Source organism: Archocentrus centrarchus, chromosome 14 (assembly GCF_007364275.1).
Source record: "Archocentrus centrarchus isolate MPI-CPG fArcCen1 chromosome 14, fArcCen1, whole genome shotgun sequence".
NCBI lineage: Eukaryota > Metazoa > Chordata > Actinopteri > Cichliformes > Cichlidae > Archocentrus > Archocentrus centrarchus.
The window spans coordinates 21,518,709-21,537,075 of record NC_044359.1 but is presented as its reverse complement, the minus strand read 5'-3'; the positions used below and the strand labels follow the sequence as shown (position 1 = coordinate 21,537,075).

General features: G+C 38.7%; 2 protein-coding genes and 1 long non-coding RNA gene across 4 annotated transcripts in view; 2 read left to right on the top strand and 1 right to left on the bottom strand.

Moving 5' to 3' along the window:
* LOC115791871 (ryanodine receptor 1-like) overlaps window positions 1-2,202 on the top strand; it is a 56,299-nt gene extending 54,097 nt beyond the window's left edge. The window contains exons 110-111 of the mRNA XM_030746158.1: window positions 929-1,103; window positions 1,193-2,202. The gene's annotated coding sequence lies outside the window, so the exon portion shown is untranslated. The remainder of the gene's footprint in view (window positions 1-928; window positions 1,104-1,192) is intronic.
* Window positions 2,203-2,386: 184 nt separating this feature from the next.
* LOC115792405 (uncharacterized) lies at window positions 2,387-5,844 on the bottom strand. The gene is made up of 3 exons (XR_004021025.1): window positions 5,717-5,844; window positions 4,998-5,069; window positions 2,387-4,726 (listed from the first exon to the last, which is right to left on the bottom strand). It is a non-coding gene; the product is annotated as an uncharacterized LOC115792405 (long non-coding RNA).
* Window positions 5,845-10,094: 4,250 nt separating this feature from the next.
* On the top strand, window positions 10,095-17,499 carry sms (spermine synthase). Of its 2 annotated transcripts, none has more exons than XM_030746105.1 (11): window positions 10,095-10,180; window positions 12,308-12,428; window positions 12,969-13,056; window positions 13,524-13,588; window positions 13,692-13,867; window positions 14,049-14,203; window positions 14,322-14,411; window positions 14,782-14,896; window positions 14,995-15,074; window positions 15,345-15,460; window positions 16,317-17,499. In XM_030746105.1, exons 1-11 carry the CDS (start codon window positions 10,135-10,137, stop codon window positions 16,345-16,347), a joined length of 1,083 nt encoding a protein of 360 aa, XP_030601965.1. In that variant the 5' UTR covers window positions 10,095-10,134; the 3' UTR covers window positions 16,348-17,499. The 2 variants fall into 2 exon arrangements, with proteins under 2 accessions (XP_030601965.1, XP_030601964.1); XM_030746104.1 differs by lacking the exon at window positions 10,095-10,180 and adding an exon at window positions 10,912-11,051.
* Window positions 17,500-18,367: the final 868 nt, after the last annotated feature.

Genomic DNA, 18,367 nt, shown 5'->3' with positions numbered 1-18,367 from the left:
TGTAAAAGGAACACTCCGGACACACAATTATTGATGCACATTTAATGCTGTCTGCTATAGAATGATCTAAAACAGTGCATCACACCATGCAGTGCTGTAGCAGATCGGTCAGAGTACCCATTCTGTCCCCCATCCAGTGTCAACTACACCTATGGTTTACCTGTGTGTAAACTATGGGAACAGGCAGTGTGATCCTCTAGACAAGTTTCTGGTCAGAAACTTTGGACTTTGGGATTTAGGGGATGCTACTTTGTTTGATAGGTGGTATGCGACTGATCTGGGGAATACCTTGAAAAAGATTTCAAGGTATTCCCCAGATCAGGAGACAAGTATCTGGAAAAAATAAGTCCGTATCAAAGAGCTATTTAACCTAAAACAATGAAAGTGGAGGTCACAGAGAGTTTAGAAAGAAGTTTAGGAATCGTCAGAGTCAGCAGGCTGAAAAACAGTGACTGTATAAAAAATTGTAACACTTTATAAAATGTGAATTATTGAGTAATGAATTAAGACTCAATGAGAAACAGCCTGAAATTTGTCATATAATATATTGTAGATCTAGATATTTATAAACTCATTAATGCTAGTTTTCTGCTCTCTAGTCCTGAGTTTGGATGTATTCAGTACTTACTCGACAACTGAATAATTTTACTTGCTTATATCTAATAGCTGCTAAAGCAAAATGATCAACCAACCAAACAACTCTGACAAAATGTAAAATCATATTTTTAATGCCTGCACCATAGACTGTGTAAAAACTAGATTCATTATCTTTATGTAAAGTCTGTGGTCTGCACTTTCATATATATTTATTATTTTTAGATTTCTTAGTCTTTTCATAAATCAGTTCATTTCTTGTAATTGTTGGCAAACACTATTGTGGTGAGAGCATTATTTTTCTTTAATATTATCTTTATTTTATTTTCCACAGAGTCTCTCATCACCTCTCAGTCCTTGCAAGCGACATCAGGTGCCACAACCACGCATTACTCTGCAAGATCTTGTGCCTGAGCAAATCCTGGATAAAGATCCTCCAACTCCACCCGTCAGCGACACAGAGTCATCCTCCCCGGGACCTGTGACTGGTGCTTACCCAAAGGAGAAAGGTGAGCTCAGGCGTTTCAACTATTTTCATATAAAAGTCTTCTGTTGATAATTTATAAAAACATGTTTTTCAAACTGTTCATTCTAACAGGCAGGAACTCTCCCCGTACCAAGTATCATAAAGGAGGTGCATATTCAGCAGGGTGTCTGCGTCACGGCACTATCAATAATGCCCAAGCAATGAAGGCAGTTTATCTGCTGATGGGAGGGGCTGCTGCCTCCTCTGCTATGGGTTATTTAGGCACATGCTCATCATCTAATCTGGAAGTAAAAGCCCCAGATCTGCCAATCAACGTGGATTTCTCTGGCATGGGACCAGCAGGAGGGTACCACACCGGCAGCGCCGCCCTCGACTCCCCCCACTTTAACAGCTTTGACTTTGAAGTGGCGGACTCTGATTTTGATGCTTTTGATTGTGGTGGATTTACTTTCTAATAATCTGCTGGGTGGAGGCTGTGGATACGGACATATTTAATGGTACTGTCACCATATTTGATCAAATGACAGAACCATGTATGTGTGAGTTTTCAGTTCAGGATGCTTTATGAAGGAATAAAAAGTACCCGTGAGTTTCAGTCAATAAAACTGCAGTAGTAGATTTGTTGCTCATGGGTGTAGTCGCAATAAACGTAATTTCAAGACTGCCACAAATGGGATGTGCATTTAGGCAATAATACTGAGGTTCATTATTTTCCCGTCACATCGTTTTGTTACTGTCATTTGTCATAAAAATATCAATTACAGCAACTTTTTAAAAACTCCCAACACCAGTGAAAAAATATTGTATATTATTTTGTTTTAAAAGTAATTACTCTGTATTTAATTGAGGTTCTGGATACTAATGGAAGACTGGCAACGACACACTTGTGTGCCATTTGTGCATAGTGTTAAGGGAGTTTTAAAATTGTTATAGCCCAGATCCAAATCCATCTGTAATAGATTTATTGACAGTGTTCAGCTTCTGACTGTGGACAAACCTACTCAAGCTCTTCTTAATCCTTAACTTTTTTCAGGTACTGTGCTCCTTTCAAACATTCAGCTGTTAATGTTTCTTAGATTTTTGTTACATTGAAAGTAACTCTGTCTGTTTGAGTCCATTTCCTTTATATGAATAAAAGCAATCTATGGAAATGTCTTCTTCTTCTTCTCTTCATACTGACAAACGGTCAGTCAGTGGATTCATTGTTAATGATCAGCTGAAACAGCGATACACCACGCAGCAGTGAACAGTGAACCATAAAAAGAGCATGCTGATTTTGTGTCGATTAATTTTATTAGAGCACATCTATTTTACATTAAAAGTTTCCACCCACATGTTCTTCATCCATCATTAGTATACAAAGGTTCCTTTTGACCAGTATCATGGTTTGTACAAGGACAGCAGGAACGAGGACTGCAGGCTTGCAGGTGAGTTAGCAGATAAGTGAAACACTTGTACCGCTTTAGGAACTGGAAACAAGTGGAGTTAGGCAATAAGGTCATTATAGTTAAACAAAACTTGGCATTAAACAAAAAAAACATCTAAAATGAGAGATCCAAATTAAAATCATTGAAAAAAACTGAAACACTAAAAGTCATAAAAAGTAAATTAAGCATTTTTAAAAACTAAACTGCAACCAACAAACTCAGTCAAACCCAAATTAATCTGAAATTAAAAATAATAGGAAATGAAACTTCAGGAAAGTCAGAAGGGGGTGCACCGAGGGGCAGGAGTGGAACCATGAAAATATAAAACAGGGCAGATCCATTTACATCAAAGAGTCAAAATGTGTTTAAAACATAGTAAAAATAATAATTAATGGCAATTTTACACAATGATTCTTAAAACAAAGCAGCACACAAACAACTTACATAGAAACAATCTAATAAGTACACAAGAAAGTTAAAATACACAAGAATCTACAGCACCATTCACCTAAATACCAACAAGGCACGTGTCATGTTCAAAAAATTTCTTCTGAAAGAAGACATTTTTTTATTCTATAAATTGAATCAAATGTGCAAAGACAACAAACATGAGGTGGCATTCAAATATCTATTGAGCCTGGAGTTTCTTATATTGTAATTACTTTGAACTTCTGAAAAGCTTGACCCTGACCAAATATACATCTACACTCAAACTGTAAAAATACCACACGTAACACTGAACGTAATAAAATGTAAAGTAAAACTAGACATGCTTAAACAATAAAAACTAAACTGAACTTGAAACAAACCGAGACTAAACTAAACTGAAAACACGTGTACATGTGTACAGCCCCACACACACACACACACACACACACACTAAAGGAAAATCAGAGGGCATCTGGTGGCAGAGGCAGGAGTGAAATCATCAATATGCAATATATACTGTTTATACAATTCTTTCAACAATGTAAGTGCAAAATTAAATGCTACATATTAATTCTTTAATACTGGGTGCTTGTTTTTAATCACTGAATTATATAGTTACTAAAGTGACCCAGGAACTGAAAATCTTTTAATGAGAAGCATTAGTTAACTAAACTAGACTTCTTCCTAATGTAGCTTTGCTGTAATTGAACATTTTTGAGGTAGCTTGCAAAGCTATGCTCCCTGAGAAGTTCCTCTAACACTGGCTGGTAATCAGATCCACACATGCTTGTTTTAGTTTTAGTTTAAAGGACATTTAAGAAGGCAGCATAAAGTAATCTGTCATAAGTATTTGTTCGCGTGCACATGTGTAAATATTTCTAAAAAAGAACTTTACCTCTTCTAGACTTGCAACTGGCCCAACATTACATATACAACTTGACAATTTTTCACGAGAAATGTTATAATCACTCTTTGTTCATGGGCTCATCCATACAAAGTTAAAAACAAACAACAACAACAAAAACTGTACATCATCAATACCGCATGCCAGTCTTGCAGGGCAGTGAAATCTGTGCTCAAATTGTCACATTTTCAGCATGTGTTTGGAGTCCACCAAGGTTTCCCCCCCTTGTCTCTGATCCTGTTAGTGACATGAGCCCAGTGGCACAGCCAGACTGAAGAGGGTGTCCAGTTTAGGAACCTCGCAATCGTGCCTCTGCTGTTTTGCAGATGGAATGATTTTATTGGTTTACCAAGAACATGTCCTTCAGTGCTCACTTGAGTGGCAGCCCACTGTGAAAGTGAGCACTTGTAACTCTGTGGCTATGGTTCTCTGTCAGAAAATGTTTCCTCTTGGTTGTGGGTGAGTTGCTGCCCAAAGTGAAAGAGTTTAACAATTTCTTGGTCTTTGGACATGCAGATTGTTGAGGGACTGAATCACACCTTTGTTGAGAGGAAACAATAAGTTTACCTGCCTTTGGTGACTGGGCTCAGACTTTGAAACACGTCCAGAGCTCAGGATAGAGTTGCTCCTCCATTGCTCAGAAAGAGTCTGATGAGGTGGCTCGGGTGTCTGATTAGGATACCATCTGGGCGCCTTGCTTTTGGAGGTTTTCCAGGCATAACCAGCTGTATCTGTAGATTCCTTGAGGGATTACTATGTGCTCAAGTTATGGGGCAACTGGAAAATCCTCCCCAGCAATGGTTTCCAGTGAACTGAAAACTATTGCTGGGGAGAAACGAGAGACGTCCGGTGTGCCCACCTAGTCTGCTGCAACTCTGAGCCGACCTGAGATAATTGGAAGAGGATGGAAAAATGAATAAACAAACTAGTCAGACTGATCACCACAGCATCTAGTACCTCAAATATTTTAGAATACAACTCCTTGCTTCATGAATCAACAATTTACTGCAAGTTTGGAAAGTATCAGAGCAAGACTTTTTTTTTAATGAGAAAGTGCATAGGCTGATGGTGCACACTGCAAACCTTGCATATTAAGAGTGCATTAAAGGCAGAACTGTTGTCAGCAAGCTGCTGTATTATTGTGGGTAATACTTACAGAATACTGGCCTTGGCACAGGAAACCCTGCTCAGTGTGCAAAGACAAATAGATTGGACTTGTATCTCAGAGCTGTAAGAAAGAAAATGACACTAAAAATGGTTTCATATCATTCACTCCCGCTTTCCAGGCCTTGTTTGCACATTTAAGCAGCATGTTGGAGCCCTAATACTGTCATTATATAGTTATACATGGAGCTGCCTGTGAGAATATAATATTTGCATCCAGCTGAATATATTTATGAATAAGGCCTAAAATCAGCTTTCAGGCCAATATTAAGCAGATATGTTCAAAGTAAGCTAATGGGTCTGATTTGCTGGAAAAACTAAACAACTTTGGATTTTTTTTTTTTTTTTTTTTCTGGCCAGAAAACATGAAATAGATAATACACATCATAACTTAGGTTAACTTAACTATTTCAAACTACTAGCCTATTAAATAAATACCATCACAGTATTTAAGCTGGAAGTAACAGGCTAACGGGACCTAAATTTTGGGAGCAGTTTAAGGTTAGCGCAGACTTTTTTATTTTGACCAGAACTAAAGTTTTCACAGAAAAATCAGCTACTGTTTATTTTCTAAGGGAGCCACACAATCATACGTCAGACAGGTTAGCTAGAAAATTAGCCGATATTTTTTGAGAGATTTACGGGTTAGCTCGCTAATTTAGCAGTCACAATGATAAAAGTTTGCCTTAAAAAACTAAGTGAGGGACTTACCCCTTTATCTTTCGACTTCACCGCCGTCTACGAACCAGGAGATGATGGTGGTGGTGATGGTGGTGCTGCCTTTCTGCTCTTAAAGCCCCTGACGGGTGATACGTGTGCCCACGTGACCAAGGCCGCTCAACGTCTACAAACAGAAATACCTTCAAAGGGGAGGCGGCAGAAAACAGAGGGTATTTGTGAACAACATTTTCTGATAATAGCAGTCTGTGTAAGTGAAGCCGACTTTCAGAAAATAAGCACATAATAAATAATAATGGCAATAAAATGTCAAAAAAAACCCAAAACAAAACAAAAACAGCATAGGAAACAAAAGTACTGGGAATCAGTGACGTTTGAATTTGTGGGAAGGTGGTAGCTAAAACTGATCAACTAAACTCTAAAATCAGACAGAAAACATAAAAATGAATTCAAATCATTATTATGGTGGCAAAAGGAAAACAGGTTTGTCTCATTATGCATGATTTTGGTTATCAGCGCTGCAAAACCAGTTAGACAGCAGGAAAAGGCCAGGTTGAAAAGATTAAACTGTGGGAAGCTGGAAGCTCCCCCCAGGCTGTTAACACTAAGGACTAATTTAGCCCTCTTGACAAACTTTAGAAAAGAATAAACACAGAAAAACACACACACATTTCAATATGGAAAACTTTGGGCTCCCTAAAGCTTGCCGTTTTAAGGTGTGTAAGGTGACAAACAAGCGACTTCTTGTTTATTCTACTGCATGTGCATGAATTTTTTTGTGTAATGATGTATTTATAATACTAAAATACCAGTTCCATAATATAGCTTTTTTTTTTTATTATTTATTTAAACCTTATAAGCAAAATTGAACATTGGACACATACTGGTTGAACAGGCCTTGATGGAGGGCTTCTTCATTCTCATCCTTTTTTCTGATTACCTTTTATCCTTTTATAGGTGTGACCAAACAATAAAACACAAATATTTCAGAGATCTGTCAAAAACTTGTTTCAAATGATAGATAGATAGATAGATAGATAGATAGATAGATAGATAGATAGATAGATAGATAGATAGATAGATAGATAGATAGATAGATAGATAGATAGATAGATAGATAGATAGATAGATAGATAGATATTTATTAGGTAAATAACAAACTGAATTCATGTTTTTATACTCCAATTTGAGCCAACACACTGAACTTCACTGAGAAGTCAGAAACTTATCATTCAACCACTAAAACTAACATTTCTGTTCAGGAATGCAAGCAAATAACTGTAATTTGGACATTTGGCATCTTAATCTAAAAATATTAATGTGCTTTAGTATTTTTTCTGTATTTTTATGAAAGGGTAAATTTGCAGCTTTGCTGTTTTGTACTCAGTAACACAAACTGGCATCATATAAAACACAGGCTTTGCAGTGGTGGTGATGCTCGCCTTCATTTAACAGTCATAATCTTCTTTGCAGGCAGCAAGAGTATACAGAGTATATTTCTCTGGTCTTGTCCTATATAATTTTGAAGAAGTACTCCAAGTACAAACACCATTGGGTCCATAGGAATAACAACATTCAGCATATTTTCCAGTCTCCCCTCTTATATCCTGCCAATACCCCTGGCAGTCCCAGAAGACATGTGAACGTCTCCATCCACAGTTCCTCCAACACAGGAGTGATGCTGAAACTTTATACAATGTTGAGATTAATAATATTGTCCTAAAAAAATGTTTTAATTTTTCAATCATATTCTTCCATAGATTATTGCTGGCACCTTTGTTACCATTCACCAGTCATGTGACCCTAAGCTTAATAAGTGATTGAGAAAACTGATGGATGTTACATTTAAAAAAAAAAAAAAATGCTTGTAAGACTTTTTATAACAGTAGATGTTTTTAAGCCACCAGCAAGAGAAACAACACGACTCTCTCTCATCTGTTTACCCAGCTCTCCCCTCAGGATGGAAATGTCAAAGTGTAACAGACAACAGCATGTGCCACAGTTTCTCCCCCCCGAGCTGTATGAGAGCGTTAGAGAAGAATAAACACGAGCACACGGATGCATTTCAGTGTGCGATACCTTCAGGTTATGAATGCTGTGTACCTTTTCTAAAGGTACACAGCAGAGAGGTGTTGTCTTTTTAAAATGAGATTAAAAAAGAAGTAATTCTTTTGTACTTTCCGTGCATGAAATTGTTGAAAGCAACTTGAATTTGTTAGCCAGAGAAACTCTGGGTTTCCTGTTACAGGAAGAAAGCATCAAAATACAAAATATGCACCTTTAAACACAGTTTAGATTCTAGATGCACTGATCACTCATTTGTGATGTTGGGATCGTAATAATGACGATATAAATAACTGAGTCTGTGTGCTGAAGTGACTTTAATATTCTAAAACTAGACTGAATGTATTTTAAAGGGAGTTTTTGAATACCTGTTTGCAGTGACCAGATCCCAACAAGCTTAATGTGGAACAAAGAGTCTGTTTGTGTATCTGAGGCAAGTTTTTCCAACTTCTTGGCAGAAGCTAATCTAAAGTTTGTTTTCTTGTCTTTGTACTCTTTGTGCTCCTTTTTGCTATTGTTGTAATTAACTGGAATCATCTTTGGATTTCAGTAATGCATTAATCATGAGCCACATGCTTCTTGTGAGACCACAGACTATATAAAAAAGATAGATGGATGTAGCAACCTTGACGTCATCCATTAGTTAGCGATGTCCTCTTGTTGGCAATGGTTCCTGGAGGTTGCTGTTGCAGAGAAGGTGCTACACCAAAAACCTCCAAGTGATTGCTTTGGTTGCTTGTAGATTGCCATGGTTGCCTGTAGTTTTCATGTTCATCTACTACTAGCTGAGTGGTAGTTCAACTTCAAAAGTGCAACACAAACCAGAAATAGGGGTTCGCCTTCAAAGTGAAAGCCATGCCTCGCACCGCAGCTAACATGTTTCATAAGGCGCAACTTTTAATTTGAAGGGAAATCGTCTCCATTTCCAGTTTGTTTTGCACCTTTCATAGTTTCATTACAGCTCAGAGAGTAGCTGGACAGTGTTTGCGGATGAGTCCATCACTTCCATTCAAACTACAAATGCAGCAATGTGCTACCAACCAAAGCAATCACAGGGAGGTTTTGCCAGTTGGTTGGGGAATACAAATATTTCCCTAGCGGCAGGTGGTTGCCAGGGGGTCACTGACTGGTCTGGTAGGCCTGTGACTGAGGCTTTAGCAATCATTTTCCCAGTGACTGCCCTCAACCTTAAGCAATCACTTGCAACCAGCTGGGGAACATTCATTTTTCCTTCATGACTGGTGGTTGCCAGATGGTCATGGACCAGTTTCTAGGCCTATGTGTCTAGGGCCTTATTCACTTGATCCCGCATTGTCACCATGATTGTCACACGTCCAAGTTGGCGGACAAGTTATCTGTCAACTTGTACCTCAGCAGAAGTTTATGGGAAAAAAGATTCCTTTCTTGACTTTTGTGAATACTTTGCTGGTGAGTCTTACTCATTTGGGTCATACTGAATAAAAAAAAAAAATCTAATGTGTAAATTTTGGTCATTTCATATTTCAAAAAGAAGGAATAGCTGTGGTATTTTCTACTCGCTCAGTGGCTAACGACTTGCCAATCACAAATTGTTGACCAATGAGCAAGTGGTTTCACAGTCAGACAGACCCCTTCTTGTCAGTCGATTTCTTGCAACCAAGAATGGGGGAAATGTTTCTCTTGAGGCTTCAAAGCAGGACAAAAGAAACCAATTAGTGACATCACGGTATTTATGTCCATTCTTATACAGTCTGTGGTAGTGATTGATACCAGAAACTCACTAATGGTGACTTACTGAGGTCATAGAGACGAGGGGTCCCTAGAGTGTCATTTTGCCGTAGAGATCTATATAACCAGACTTCTTTCTTGCTCCAGAAGAGTCGCTCTTTGCTGGCTGTTTGAAAGTTTCAAGGTGCACTTTTCAGATCTGGAACGCATGTCCATCTTTTATGTATAGAGTATGTATGAGATTCACCTTTTATAAACTAGAGCCAGCTGAAAACTAGGATATTGTCTCAATGTGTGTGATGAGGGACAAAAGAGAAAAGTTCAGGGCAGCTGGACAAGAAGTGGAACAGCTCTTATAATGTCACCAGATTTGTTTGATTATAGGATGTGTAACATTAGATGAATAAATAAAAATGCTTTGACGCGTTGAATGCATTCAGTGGAATAACTATGAAGTTTTTTTTAGCATCATTAATTGAACGAGATCAAGGATGAAATTCACACTTGTCTTGACTGACACACGGTGACGTAATGAATCCCCGCCTTCCCGCGGGCCGTAGCCAATAGCTCCGCCCACATTGGCCAGCGCAATGGGTACTAGCTGTAGGGCCCGCCTCCTGTCTCTGTAGATAAAGAGTCGCAGCCTGCTATCCAGGCATGGAGGATGGTTGCAGTGAGACATGGCAGTGCGACATTACACTCTCGATTTCAACCTCTCTACGGCAGGTAAGAGGAGCGTGACGTGTAGCTGAATGCAGTCGCTTCGTTCAGGTTACATTCCTGCATCAGGGCTGCATGCTTTGCTAAGTCTGCTAGTATTGGTCTGCTAATGTGTAGTGCCACTGGTATGTTACCCACGATTAATAAAAGCGCTATATGCGTGTGCCCCAGTGCTATGCTCCTGGTATCCCACCAGCACAAATACCCGTCCAAGGGCAGGTACGGCTGGTAGGCCCTTTTTCGCTCATGATAAACTGTCGCACCAGTGTGCACATTTAATGCCAATGGAGCAGTTTTCAGATTAGCGTAGATTTCTGTTTAATTGGTACCTTTGTGGACAATGCAGCGCAAGCAAATACGCTTGAAACCAAAGCCGCATCACTGTCCGTGCAGCACAAGCTTCACACACATTGTCTTAATGTGTGTGATGAGGGACAAAAGAGAAAAGTTCAGGGCAGCTGGACAAGAAGTGGAACAGCTGTTCACACTGTCACCAGATTTGTTTGATTATAGGATGTGTAACATTAGATGAATAAATAAAAATGCTTTGGTGCGTTGAATGCATTCAGTGGAATAACTATGAAGTTTTTTTTACGATCATTGATTGAATGAGATTAAGGTTGAAATTCCCACTTGTCTTGACTGACATATGGTGACGTAATGAATCCCCGCCTTCCCGCGGGCCGTAGCCAATAGGACTTCACGGTCAGCGTGGTAGCCCCGCCCACATTGGCCAGCGCCGTGGGTACTAGCTGTAGGGCCCGCCTCCTGTCTCTGTAGATAAAGAGTCGCAGCCTGCTATCCAGGCATGGATGACGGTTTCAGTGAGACATGGCAGTGCGACATTACACTCTCGATTTCAACCTCTCTACGGCAGGTAAGAGGAGCGTGACCTGTAGCTGAATGCAGTCGCTTCGTCCAGGTTACATTCCTGCATCAGGGCTGCATGCTTTGCTAAGCCTGCTAATATTGGCCTGCTAATGTGTAGTGCCACTGGTATGTTACCCACGGTTAATAAAAGCGCTATATGCGTGTGCCCCAGTGCTATGCTCCTGGTATCCCACCAGCACAAATACCCGTCCAAGGGCAGGTACGGCTTGATACTGGTAGGCCCTTCTTCGCTCATGATAAACTGTCGCATCAGTGTGCACATTTAATGCCAACGGAGCAGTTTTCAGACTAGCGTAGATATCTGTTTAATTAGTATCTTTGAGGACAATGCAGCGCAAGCAAATACGCTTGAAACCAAAGCCGCATCACTGTCCGTGCAGCACAAGCTTCTTTCTAATGGAGCTCAGTTAGCTTTGGCTAACAAGGCTAGCCGTGCTAGCAAGTCTGTGTAATCAATAACAGAGGCCCCTAGCGAGATCACTAAATAGCTGCAAAAAGTAAAGTTTGAATTAACAAAATGCAGATATGTGTAAAGATGTATAGGCCGTATGCGCATGACAGGCGTATGTGTTTTATAAATATAATTTATAATGACAAGAACTGTGTTTTAATCATGCGACACGCGCTTTTCACCGTCCCACGGCTATGACCCTGTTATCATTCCGCATTCAGTTGAGCACAAGTGATAAGTGAGCACCCATGTACTTTGAGAGCTCTGCCAGTCATTTATGGACTGATAATGTGACCGTGGCTGGGTTAAATCTATCTGAAGCACCGGGGGGATTTTATTTATTCTCTGAAATTATTGCAGCCAAGCCTGTTTCTACATAACCCTGTTTTTGATGCCCATTAAAGGATTTTATTCAAAACCAAAATAAATCACCAATTGTGTGTTGTTGTTTTTTTGTTTTCTTTTTAAAAAAAAAAACAAACAAAAAAAAAAAACTTTTATTTTACCAGTTAAAATGTTTGAGAACCAGTTCTCATTTACAAGCGTGGTTGTTCAGCAGGTTCTGCATTTTTGCAGTTTTGTGTTTGAATGAACAGTAACTGAAAGTAGTGGGGCGAGACTGTTAAGAGTGAGCAAGCTCTCTAATGCTCATCAGACCTTTTGACCTTTCTGTTTCACAAGTGTATTTAAAGGAACTGTTAAACGTGTCACAAATGATAAAATATCTGAGTATTTGATAATCAAAGTGAAATGCAACAATCATCTGTTTAATTTTGGTCCTCTCTTTCCAGTTGACTCTGCCACGGCAGTGTCTGGTCTGCTGTCTATATTTCATGAACAGGAACTGACAGAGACTATTCATGACACAGACGGGCATGGCTACCTTGCTACCTTTGTGGGCAAGAATGGCAGGTAAGGTCAACTCTTTAAGTCTATTTATAGCTTTTTAGCATTAAAAGTTGAAGTACTACATTACTAAGGCATAATCATCATTAGTCAAAATGTTTTGTGTATTTGGAAATGCCAACTTGAAGCTAATCTGGCTAGCTTAGTGCAAGTCTCTGGTCTTGCTTATGAGTAATTTACAATGGGGAAATGTCCTCCAATCAGATTAGTTTGGATAGATATAGAAATGAGCTTACTAATGATCTCAGACGTATGTTGTCTGCCTCAGTGATAAGCAGCAGCTTCTTGGTAGACTTCCTGGTTTTAAAAAGTTTAGCATGCTTGTGTCGACAGAGGTGGACTATGTTCCAGGAGGAGTTCAGTTGCTACTTCGAACTGTAAAAATATTACCCTTCAAATTTATCTACAGCAGAGAGCAACTTTTATCACTTCCTCTGAAGGAATCTGAGGTTTTGCGTTGTAGGTGTTGGGTGGCCTTTTTTAGTTTGAAGTGTTCCACTAACTTTATGTTTTGCATCTGCTCATCTTTCCCACTTCATTTCTCAGGTTTGTTGTTCTGCGTGTGCACTCCCATGGGCTGGTTACGGTTGATTTGCAGTGTTATGAAGAAGATGACATTGCACAGCTAGACAATGTAAGGGAATGCACAGCACTGTCGTTTAGTCTAAAGCTGAAACACGCCAGGATCCTGTCATGTGAGCTTAAATATTTCTGAGGCCAGAATGATTAGCACGCATTTAAAGTGTGTGTGTGTGTTTGTGTGTGTGTGTGTGTGTGTGCGTGCGTGCGTGCGTGTCTGTACACTTGCTACACATTGTTTACTGGAAATATGTGCACTAAAAAAAAACCTTGAATTTTTGTAATTTTGACAGGCTCTTAAGATTCAGATCAGTTATTTCTGTGTGTTAGCTTCCTGTATTTAAACACTTTCAGATCACAAATTGTAAGTTCATACATGGAGAGCTGAGTTATACAATAACTGCCATTGTTTACTTCCTGTGTGTTTTTTTTCACATTACTGTGTTTTGTGTGACAATATGAAACATTTTTACAAGTTAAGTGAAGCTCTGTGTTCAAGCTGGATTTGTTCTTGCTCCACAGCTTTTGAATGCACTGGAAAATAAGCTGAAAGTTCTTTTAAATGGCAATATTACAAGAATTAAAAAGTAAGTTTGTTGCTTTTTGTTTGTTTGTTTGTTTGTTTTGGAACAAATATTGTAATTCATGTTGGGTAGTTTTGATTAACTTTATTTTTTCCTGCCTCCAAAGACTTCCAGCCCTTTTGCGAGGAGCAAAAGTTGATCGCTACTGGCCCACAGCCGATGGCAGGCTGATTGAGTACGACATTGACAAGGTGGTGTACGAAGAGAATTCTGATTACCAAAACATAAAGATATTGCACTCACAGCAGTATGGAAATATCCTAGTTCTGGATGGAGACATTAGTAAGTGTATAAAGCATGGCTTGTTGATCAAACACAAGATGTTTTTTATTTTATTTATGTTTAATTGGGTGATGTTTAATGTTCAGTCTTTCTGTTCAGTCTAATTCAGTCTTTTTTTTTTTTATTCATAAGAATCAATTATTTTGGCTCTTAAAAGAAACAAAACGCATTTTCCTTGCAGACCTTGCAGAAAGTGACTTTCCCTACACCCAGGCCATCACAGGCAATGGAAAAGAGAATTATGCTGGAAAAGAGGTGCTGATTTTAGGAGGAGGGGATGGAGGAATTCTTGCTGAGTTGGTGAAACAAAAGCCAAAGATGATCACCATGGTGGAGATATCCTTTCCTGAACTCGTAGATTTTTTTTTTCTTTTTTTCATATTAAGCCACAATATTATTCTCCATGTAATTGAATGTGTGCATCTGGCTGATTGATCCTTAATAAAGCATCCACATCGATCAGAAGGTGATAGATGGGTGCAAAAAATACATGAGGAAGACTTGTGGTGATATCCTGGACAACCTGAAGGGAGACTGTTACCAAGTGAGTGTTAAATAGATAATCATGTTACAGCCAGGAAACTGTCGGCGTCTAGTCACTGATGTGATCCAGAATAACAAAACTGGATACCGAGTGGCTTTTGGTCTGATTCAGCTCTAATCAGTCATAAGGAGAACATATTATAGTTGCCATTAGAAATTCATTTTCAAGTATTTTAAAAATAACGTTTAGTTTTATAAATGGATATTTTGTGCACAAAAACCTGTTTGGCGCTTGGAGAAAGTTTTCTTGAAAGAGTTGCATAAGTAATTTAATAATAGTGCAGGTTACTTTTCTTATAAACGACATTAGGCGGTGTCACCATTAAGTTGAACGTGCAACGGGAATAATCTCCTTGTCTCACGGATTGCAGATATTAATCCAGGACTGTGTTCCCTTGCTGAAGAAGTATGTCCAGGAAGGAAGGACATTTGATTACGTTATTAATGACCTCACTGCAGTCCCAATATCCACCTCACCAGAAGAAGGTATTGACAGCAATATTCATAAATGAGACAAGGTGGCACACAGGTGCAGTATTTAACTTTTTTTTTTTTTTAAAAAACATCATGTCTTTGCTTTGTAGACTCTACATGGGAGTTCCTGCGTCTCATCTTAGATCTGTCTATACAAGTGCTGCATCCCAGTGGGAAATATTTCACACAGGTGAGTCTGCTCTTCCTCAATCTTACTGTAGACTGTTCATATTGGCAGTGTTAATTATAGCAATACACATCGGTTATGTGAGGTTGTTTTTTAGAGATGAATTTTAAATATCATTGAATCTTTTTCCAAACCCTTTATAGTATGAGAACGTGGCTAATATGGAACAAAGTTTCTTTTTACTTTGTGGTAAAGCATCAGAACGCGTCACTTCTACTGAAAGTCCAGGCAGGGCCTAAATTACTCATATTTTTTTCTGTTGCGGGTCGTTAGGGTAACAGCGCAAATCTGACTGAGGCACTGAATCTGTTTGAGGAGCAGCTGGGAAAGCTCTCGTGTCCAGTGGACTTCCGCAAAGAGGTGGTGTGTGTTCCATCCTACTTGGAGCAGTATCCTTTTTATCAGGTCCTGTACTTATAAATAATGGTTACTGAAATGCAGTAATGGCCAAGTTAGCAAAATTAAGAACATGGATTTTCTGTTTATTGATATACATATTCAGGGATCCGCCAAAGTTCTGGATTTATACCTGGGGGGGAAATCTCTGGTAGAATTTCTGCTTCTTCATAAATCTAGTGATTACAGTCAGTGTTTCACTGCTTGCAGTGGTCATTTGATCCCATCAGTGCAGTTTCTAATTTGTAGTAGGATTAATATCTATGCATTTGTTATTCCTGTCTAGTAATCCGTTTGCAAAGGGCAGGGGCAGCACTCAAACAAAAAAACAAAAACTAAAAACATGCAGGTGAATTAAAGCAGTATTCCACTACCTTTCTCAGTTTATCATTGCCACAGTCTGACATTAGCATAGATTGTGGTTGTTTTTTTTGTTTTGTTTTTTTTTTAAGTAATCATTAGCTAGGTAGTGGATAAGCTCTGGGTATGCTTATAAATTCAGTGTAAAGTGGTGTGAGCACAGGGAAACTCTTCTGCAAGTCAGTTCAGATGATACTGAGTAGGGAAGGTGACTTAAAGCCTGCAGGCAAACTCCGGTTTTATTTTACTTTCTATAATTTAATGGAAGCGGTAAACTCCCCTGCTTCCCTAAGTGCATGCAAATGTAGTCAAAAGGAAAAAGAACCAATAATGACACAGTACCAGATTGATAGGTAGTAAAAGTAGTAGTACAGATGGAATATAGGCTATGATTGAAGTAATTTATTCCTACATTTCTGAAAGGACCCCAAGCAGCTTGGATTATTCTGATGCTTATGTTTTGTGTGCAGTCCTTAACTCTACTATCAGATGGGTTTTCTACACTGCTTGGAAAAAGTAAAAACCTTCCAAGTTGTCTATCCTGAAATTCCCAGCAGCTGGAATATGAAGGGGTTTTCATTTCTCCTGTACCCCAGAGGTGTGCTCAGACTGAATGTTTGAAAATTGGAGGCAACCATAAAATTCTGTTTTTTTTTTTTTTTTTTGTTGTTGTTTTTTTAGGTTTTAAATGTTTTAAAAATTTCGGAATAGTTCCCAAGTCTGAATTGTTCACGCTCCACATGCAAATGGCAATCAGTGCACATTACAGGTGAGCTTCAGGTGACTGCATTTAATTAAGTCATTTAATTTGCTTTTGTCAGTTAACGAGTGCTGACTGCAAAACACTCCAGCTTAATACAGTGGAAATGAAGAAGGAAAAAAGTATATGGGCGAAAAGAAAAAAAAAATATTTTAAAGTGATTTTGAGTTCAGAATGTAAATCTTGAGACACAATTGCAGTTTGATCATCCCCTCATTCTCCCTCATGCCGCTTTGTTTTTCCTTTCACTACAACTTGTCAGTTGTATTTTGTCTGTTACTTGATTTTTTTTGCATGTACTCTGAAGGAGCTATTGGATGTTGAAACACTGATTTTTTTTTTTTTTTTTTTTTAAATACACTGATAATGTGGATTAACTCATTTCTCATAGGTGTTTTTCATTTTCTATAATCTTGAGTTATGAAGTTGAATAACGTGCCTATGCATGAGCCAGTGCACAGGTGCAGTTTACCTGAAGTGTCACTTTTTAAGCTTAATTTTTGTTACTGCCATTAAAATGTGATTTCTTTCGGGCTGTATTAAAGGCAATGTGATTATGCCCAATGGGACTGAGGGGGTTTAAGTCCAAGTGTGTTTTAAAAGGGAAACAATTTCTCCAAGTTACTGCCACCTCTGTTTGTGCTGTTTTATGTAATATTTTATTGGCACCTTGTTGGGTTTTTCCTGTTTTGTTCTTTTTCTTTTAATTTTTAAAAAAATTTTTTATATAAAGACTGAATTAGGTGCATGTAAAGGACGGTGAATGTAGCTTGCATATACAGTACAATGCACATTTGATCTACCCTGTGGGACATTTATTTATTCCTTATTTCACCAAATGCTGTCCTTTCCTGCCTAAGGTAATTTTGACCATCTGCAATTAAAGTGTTCTTTTTGGGGGAGGGAAACCTGCTTTGACTGTCTGACTAACTTTTCTTGATATTTTTTGTCTTATCAGAAATGCTAAATACATGAAATGTGAATGTTTCTTGCTAGGAGGACTAAAAGTGCCAAATTTTTAAATTGACACCCCTCGTCATGCACCTCTGCCCCCCACCACCACCACCCCCACCAGACCAGTAGGGGCTTTTGCATGTGCTTATTGCAGGTTAATGCAATCCTGTAGCTTAGAATGGGATTGGCTTTCAAACTCTGAAGTGAAAACGTTATCTGATCAACAGTTTCATCACCGTTTCACTGTAGAGGCTGAGATGTAGCATGGTTTGACCTTGGATTGAATTTGCCTCACTCGGGAAGATTGCAACATTGTGTTAATACACACCCGAATGCTCCACCAGCAACGAGCCAAAATTTCTGCATTTATACAGGTGGTCACACTTGCTCATCAGTTAATCAAGTGCTTTTCTATATCAGTACTTGGCTGCTACCTATCCACTTAATCCCTATAGAAACAGTGAGGGCGACGTATTTTTTTTTCACAGGAGTATAAAGGTGGCACTAGTTGCTGTTACAGACAGACCAATAAGATCTACTTCAATCAGTATTATAAAATATCTAACTAGCCTCACCGTATATCTGATTTAGTGTTGGCAAAAAATAAAGTACTGGAGGAATCTAAAGTCTTGTCAAAATATCTTCAGTGAATATCTTTTGATTACATTTAATACAAAACACCACACTTCTGCTGTGCAACAAAAGATTTTTTTAAGTCCTTTCAGATAATTTGGACACGTCTTTGTCCAATACCTTCAACTGAAGATGAATTGAAATGATGGCTGAGGGAAGGAGGTTCTGTAGTCAAGTTGTCCTGTTGCCTTAG